The sequence below is a fragment of the Doryrhamphus excisus genome, chromosome 11 (genome assembly GCF_030265055.1).
Source record: "Doryrhamphus excisus isolate RoL2022-K1 chromosome 11, RoL_Dexc_1.0, whole genome shotgun sequence".
Lineage (NCBI taxonomy): Eukaryota > Metazoa > Chordata > Actinopteri > Syngnathiformes > Syngnathidae > Doryrhamphus > Doryrhamphus excisus.
In genome coordinates this window covers 20,410,005-20,417,500 of record NC_080476.1, presented here as the reverse complement: position 1 = coordinate 20,417,500, position 7,496 = coordinate 20,410,005, and the positions used below count along the sequence as shown (strand labels likewise).

General features: G+C 38.1%; 1 protein-coding gene across 2 annotated transcripts in view; it reads right to left on the bottom strand.

Moving 5' to 3' along the window:
- LOC131138015 (protein mono-ADP-ribosyltransferase PARP6-like) overlaps positions 1-7,121 on the bottom strand; it is a 20,267-nt gene extending 13,146 nt beyond the window's left edge. The window contains exons 1-5 of one of the 2 annotated variants that reach the window (XM_058086551.1): positions 6,945-7,121; positions 6,194-6,310; positions 1,271-1,402; positions 1,082-1,177; positions 922-1,014 (exon numbers count right to left, since the gene is read on the bottom strand). In XM_058086551.1, coding sequence (XP_057942534.1) covers positions 922-1,014; positions 1,082-1,174 — 186 coding nt within the window. In that variant the 5' untranslated portion in view covers positions 1,175-1,177; positions 1,271-1,402; positions 6,194-6,310; positions 6,945-7,121. The remainder of the gene's footprint in view (positions 1-921; positions 1,015-1,081; positions 1,178-1,270; positions 1,403-6,193; positions 6,311-6,944) is intronic. The other variant, XM_058086552.1, reaches the window with a different exon arrangement.
- Positions 7,122-7,496: the final 375 nt, after the last annotated feature.

Sequence of the window (7,496 nt, the reverse complement as noted above, 5' to 3'; positions counted from 1 at the left end):
TGCGTAGCTGTGGAAATTGAGGCCATGTCGACGGATGATATTGCCAAGTGGAAGGATGTAGAGCAGGGGTGGGCAAACTTTTTGACTCATGGGCCGCATTGAGTTAACAAAATTGTGCGGGGGGCCAGAACATATATTTAACACACATGATTTTACGCTTATAATTTTAATAATTTTAATAATTTTAAATATTTTTAAAATATTTTTAAAATAAGTTTTAATATTTTTTTAATAATTTTCAATAATTTGTAATAATATGTAATAATTTTTAATAATTTTTAATAATTTTTAATAATTTTTTAATAATTTTTTAATAATTTTCAATAATTTTTAAATAATTTTTAATAATTTTTAATAATTTTTAATAATTTTTAATAATTTTTAATAATTTTTAATAATTTTTAATAATTTTTAATAATTTTACGCCTTGAATTATTTGTCTAATTTTAATTGTCATACTATCAGCTATATGTTCTTGTTTCCTTTTTTTCAGGAGCACTTTAAACATCAGACCACATCAAACTACGATTTTTTTTAAATTTTTTTTTTACTGAATAAGACATCCGACTTGAAAGTCATGTTGCCAGCTGGTATGTTAAAAGTTGAAATACTTAAAAGCAACTGGCGGGCCGGATTCAAACGTTTGGTGGGCCGCATGTGGCCCCTGGGCTGTAGTTTGCCCACCCCTGATGTAGAGGATGAAGAGAAGAGGACCAAGCACCGAACCTTGGGGAACACCTTGAGGTAAAGGGGCTACGGAGGAGGAGCACGGACTGTTGCCAGGCCAGAGATGAATCAGCGATATTGGGGCTGGTTTTGAGGCGGGACAGGAGGATAGAGTGGCTAACGGTGTCAATAACTATATTTATACTTTGAGGATTGGCTCAACTTTTACACAAGAACAATCCTGGAGATCCTAACCTCTGCACCCGTGGCGACCTCCTCCGTGGCTTCTGCCATAACCCCCATGGTGTGATGGGAGAAGACGCAGAGTTCCCTGGTGCACACCGCAGGCTAGGAACGCAACACAACACAATAAGAGTGCGGTTTCATAAACAGGGGGTTGCCGGGCGGAATTTACCTTCAACATGGGGCCGTTCTGGAAAACGTGTCTCTCATCACAAACCACGCAGTATTCGTTCAACGTAGCCATTCTCTGCTCTGCATACCTCATAACCTGTGGACATACCGTATTTCATTTTAAAAATCATTCAAAAGATATCTCAGCAGAATAAAGCATTTTTGCAGTCTTTCATTTTTTTTTTTTGACCTGCACCAGGAAGCCATGTTGGAGCGTTGGGGTGGTCTTACAATGCCCGATGGCCTGAGAGAAGAACAGGAGCTCAATCAGCTGCTTGGTGCTGAGTTGAGCTGATGATTTCACTCCTGACACCACCACTCTCTGAGGAGGAAAAGATACAGACGACTGATCAGGTACTAAACATGGACTACATCAGGGGTGGGCAGACATTTTGACTCGTGAGTTAACCCTCCTCTTGTGTTAGGGTCGGCATCGACCTGTTTTACATTTTAGTGCATAAAAAGAATCACATTTGTTTATTGCATCAAGGCTTTTTTCACTTTGTCAGGAAACTATTTCAACAAAATAAAAACAAAAAAAAATATTTTTACTACATTTTAAAATAGTCTGGTTGAAATTATGACCACTGTATTGTTAGGGCGGGTTTGGACCCGGTTATAATAATATGACTATAAAGCAGGGGTGGGCAAACTACGGCCCGGGGGCCACATGCGGCCCACCAAACGTTTGAATCCGGCCCGCTAGTTGCTTTTAAGTATTTCAACTTTTAACATACCAGCTGGCAACATGACTTTCAAGTTGGATGTCTTATTCAGTAAAAAAAATAAATAAATAAATCGTAGTTTGATGTGGTCTGATGTTTAAAGTGCTCCTGAAAAAAAGGAAACAAGAACATATAGCTGATAGTATGACAATTAAAATTAGACAAATAATTCAAGGCGTAAAATTATTAAAAATTATTAAAAATTATTAAAAAATTATTAAAAATTATTAAAAAAATATTAAAAATTATTTAAAACATTATTAAAACATTATTAAAAATTATTAAAAATTATTAAAAATTATTAAAAATTATTAAAAAAATTATTAAAAATTATTTAAAAAATATTAAAAATCATTAAAAATATTTTTAAAATATTAAAAATCATTAAAATTATTACAATTATTAAAATTATAAGCGTAAAATCATGTGTGTTAAATATATGTTCTGGCCCCCCGCACAATTTTGTTAACTCAATGCGGCCCATGAGTCAAAAAGTTTGCCCACCCCTGCTATAAAGCAATATTTAAGCCGAAACTGAAATCATAAGTGTACAATTAGCCAACACAATGACAACCAGCTCCTCTTCTCATCATGGAAGCTTCAGGGGATTCTCATTTGGACCGCTTTTCCAGTATACCAGCAGAAAAACAAGGTCCAGACATGTGAGGGGAATTCACTCATTTGATTGGCTGATTTACAATTTGGATCATGGAAAGAATAACAAGAAGTACAGTGAACCAAGATCTGGACCTGTTCTGCTTTTTCATTTCACTTTATACTAAAGTTCTGTTGCTGAAAACAATCACTTTTTCTACCTTTTCTTGACATGAATATATATGGGTCAAAATTCACCCCAACACCATACATGTTTCTTTAGTGATTCATACTAAAATTAGAAAATAAATCAAACTAATTGATTTAAAAGATATGTTCTATATCCCTCAGTAATAGCCAGGTAAGAAATTTATGAATATGATTCTTTTGAGGTTCATTTGACCATTTTTGTAAATAGAAATGGAGGGGTATAGTGACAAAAAAAGGCCTCCATGCCCACACCAAAAGTATTAAAAGCAACATTTTCATGGATGAGGAAGCCTAAGAAGGTAACCAAGACATGAGAAGCAAATATGATGGTAACTTATTATTTTTAGTGTATTTTATAGCTGATTTAATACACGGGTCAAAACTGACCCGTTAATATAAGAAATGATACCAGAAATCTAACACAAGAGGAAGGTTAACAAAATAGTCCAGGGGGGCAGAAAATATATTTAACACACACACACACTATTTTACATTTACAATTCTAACATTCTGCATTGAATTCATTGTCTAATTGTATCTGTAAAAGTGTCCTATGCCCCTTTTTTAGGAGCACTTTAAACATCAGACCACATCAAATTACAAAATAGAATTTGACATTTTTTTTTCGACTTGCAAGTCATGTTGCCAGCTTGTATATTAAAAGTTGAAATACTTAAAAAGCAACTGGCGGGCCGGATTCAAACGCTTGGTGGAGCGCATGTGGCCCCCGGGCCGTAGTTTGCCCATTCCTGTACTACATACACAAGTATTTTTTATCATATGGGACCCCATCATCACCTCTTTTTGCCTCTCGGGCAAAAAAACATAAAAGAGGTAAATTACCGTATTTTCTGGACTATAAGTCACTCCGGAGTATAAGTCGCACAATGCCAAAAATGCATAATTAGGTAGAAAAAAAAACATACATAAGTCGTCACGGAGTATAAGTCGCACAAAGCCAAAAATGCATAATAAGGTAGAACAAAAACATACATAAGTCGCACTGGAGTATAATGGCACAAGGCCAAAAATGCATAATAAGGTAGAACAAAAACATACATAAGTCGCACTGGAGTATATATAAGTAAAATCTTTTGCAGGTAATTTATTTTCCAAACTACTTGACCAAAACAGACATTACGTCATCTTGGAAGGCAGGTTGTAACAATAAAAGAATAGAGAACAGGCTGAATAGATGTAAGATATGCTAACACAATGCTTATTCAGCTACACAAAACATAAACATGAACAGAAAAGGTGTCCAGTGTTTATGGAACATAAACACTTTTTTCATTTCAAAGTCGCTCTGGAGTATAAGTCGCAGGAACAGCCAACCTATGAAAAAAAGTGCCACTTATAGTCCGGAAAATACGGTATATCTTCGTATCTTCATTCAGGTTGATAAAAACGTATAAATAAGTCGGCTGGGATGGGCTCCAGCTTCCACCCACGATTGGAGTGAGTGCTAACAAGTGGTATAGAAAATGGTACATACAGTGAAGAAAATAAGTATTTGAACACCCTGCTATTTTGCTATTTCTCCCACTTAGAAATCATGGAGGGGTCTGAAATTTTCATCGTAGGTGCATGTCCACTGTGAGAGAGATAAACTAAAAAGAAAAATCCAGAAATCACAATGCATGATTTTTTAACAATTTATTTGTGTGATACAGCTGCTAATAAGTATTTGAACACCTGAGAAAATGAATGTTAATATTTGGTACAGTAGCCTTTGTTTGCTATTACAGAGGTCAAACGTTTCCTGTAGTTTTTCACCAGGTTTGCACACACTGCAGGAGGGATCTTGGCCCACTCCTCCACACATATCTTCTCTAGATCAGTCAGGTTTCTGGGCTGTCGCTGAGAAACACGGAGTTTGAGCTCCCTCCAAAGATTTTCGATTGGGTTCAGGTCTGGAGACTGGCTGGGCCATGCTAGAACCTTGATATGCTTCTTACGGAGCCACTCCTTGGTTTTCCTGGCTGTGTGCTTCGGGTCGTTGTCGTGTTGGAAGACCCAGCCACGACCCATCTTCAATGCTCTGACAGAGGGAAGGAGGTTGTTCCCCAAAATCTCACAATACACGGCCCCAGTCATCCTCTCTTTAATGCAGTGCACTCGTCCTGTCCCATGTGCAGAAAAACACCCCCAAAGCATGATGCTACCACCCCCATGCTTCACAGTAGGGATGGTGTTCTTCGGATTGTACTCTTCATTCTTCTTCCTCCAAACACGCTTATTGGAATTATGAGCAAAAAGTTCTATTTTGGTCTCATCTGACCATAAAACTTTCTCCCATGACTCCTCTGTATCATCCAAATGGTCATATGCAAACTTAAGACGGGCCTTGACATGTGCTGGTTTAAGCAGGGGAACCTTTCGTGCCATGCATGATTTCACATCATGACGTCTTAGTGTATTACCTACAGTAACCTTGGAAACGGTGGTCCCAGCTCTTTTCAGGTCATTGACCAAGTCCTGTCGTGTAGTTCTGGGCTGATTCCTCACCTTTCTTAGAATCATTGAGACCCCACGAGGTGATATCTTGCATGGGGCTCCACTCCGATTGAGATTGACCGTCATGTTTAGCTTCTTCCATTTTCTAATGATAGCTCCAACAGTGGACCTTTTTTCACCAAGCTGCTTGGTAATTGCTCCGTAGCCCTTTCCAGCCTTGTGGAGGTGTACAATTTTGTCTCTGGTGTCTTTGGACAGCTCTTTGGTCTTCGCCATGTTACAAGTTAAAGTCTTACTGATTGTATGGGGTGGACAGGTGTCTTTATGCAGCTAACGACCTCAAACAGGTGCATCTGATTCAGGATGATACATGGAGTGCAGGTGGACTTCTAATGGGCAGACTAACAGGTCTTTCAGGGTCAGAATTCTAGATGATACACAGGTGTTCAAATACTTATTTGCAGCTGTATCACACAAATAAATTGTTAAAAAATCATGCATTGTGATTTCTGGATTTTTCTTTTTAGTTTATCTCTCTCACAGTGGACATGCACCTACGATGAAAATTTCAGACCCCTCCATGATTTCTAAGTGGGAGAAATAGCAAAATAGCAGGGTGTTCAAATACTTATTTTCTTCACTGTATATAAACAAACTCTATTCCTCATCTGTGCAATTTGTGAATAATTTTAAAAACTTTAATTGGTGTGGCATTTGGGGCCAAACACTTGGCAGGGTGTGGAGTGTATGAGGCTTGCGATGTGATCATCCGTTAGCAGACAGCGGCTATAACGCCCGTCCCAACCTGCTGTACTTGCAAGTAGGGCTGCAACGATTATTTGAAAAATTTGACGACATCGATTACAAAATATATGTCACCTACACAGAGGACAAAGAAGGAAGCGCGTGTTTAAAGACGCAGGGAGATTGAAGAAAAAAGTGACAAGAACAAGACATAAAATGCGGCTAAACACCGTGAGGTCAGCTGGGGTAGGCTCCAGCACCCCCCCTCCGACCCTCGTGAGGATAAGCGCCGCAGAAAATGGATGGATGGGTTAACTAGACCACTTTGTAACAAATATTGATAACAAAAAAAAAAACTCAAACGCAACTTTATGGCAACGTACCTTTTCTCAGCTCCCATGCATCAATGTCTTGCTTGTTAAAGTAGGTAACCCAGCGGGCATCGAACTCTTCATCTGTCTCTTGTTTCCCGTGTGAATAGCACCTGGAGGCCAACAGAGCTGCAAGGTGAAAGTGACATTTAGTCGCCAAACAGTAAAATACCCACACGGTCATAAAGCTGCTTTATGAGGAAGGGCAAATATGTACAATCAACAATACCGGTAAAGCATCCAAAGTGCTGTCAATGAAACGTCAACAAACAGTCGAATATTGCCCAGCAATAGAAATATTATTATAGACAGTCAATATACAGTCAGAAGGAAATTTTAAGCACACGGATTTAGCTAAACGAAACTCAAAATATACCACAAAAACATAATTAATGCCTTCCTAGTAAAACGACTATAGCTGCTTGGATGAACTGGGTTAGCTAAAGCTAACATGCTAGCATGAGCAGCCCTACCACAAGGCCCGGGAAATGGGAGGTTCAACTGGGTCACCACAAGGACACACAGAGACAAGAGCAACAAAGAGCTTTTAACATGCAAACACATCACAGGCTCAATGAGAAAGTTAATTAAAATGTAATTTGAGTGCTGTAAAATAAGATGAGTCTAATTGTGGTTAGTCCTTGTCGCCGATAGTTGTGGGGCTAACATGAACTAGCATGGGAGCTGTGCTCCGTCCACAAATAAGTCACTGAACCAACCCTGTTGGGTCCGAATGTGCCCGATTAATACACATGGCTAATACCTTTGCACCCCGGCTTCCTGTGGGCCAAACTCCGAAAACCGGAGAAGGAAAGGCGGGCGGCTGCTCTGAACATGATGCGGGACAGCGAAGCGACGCGGACCGGTGTTCGGTCAGATTCCGCAGCAGGAAGCGTAACTCAGTTGTGACGTCATTTATTCATTGTGCGCATGTGCAAGTTTTTTTCTTCTGACTTTGACCTCAAATAGAAGCGTTTATGTGTACCGCACTTGATTGACACAAAAGCACGCCAGAATATCCATATATATATATATATATATATATATATATATATATATATATATATATATATATATATATATATATATATATATATATATATATATATATATATATATATATATATATATATATGCCAGAATATATCTAAAACACAGATAATTAGATAATTAGCTTGGGTGAAACAATATAATTGTCTCATTGAAATGTTATTATGAACGGTACTGTACAAAACACTTTTAATTTATTTAGACCAGGGGTCGGCAACCTTTACTATGAAAAGAGCCATTTCACCCACTTGCCCACTACAGAAAA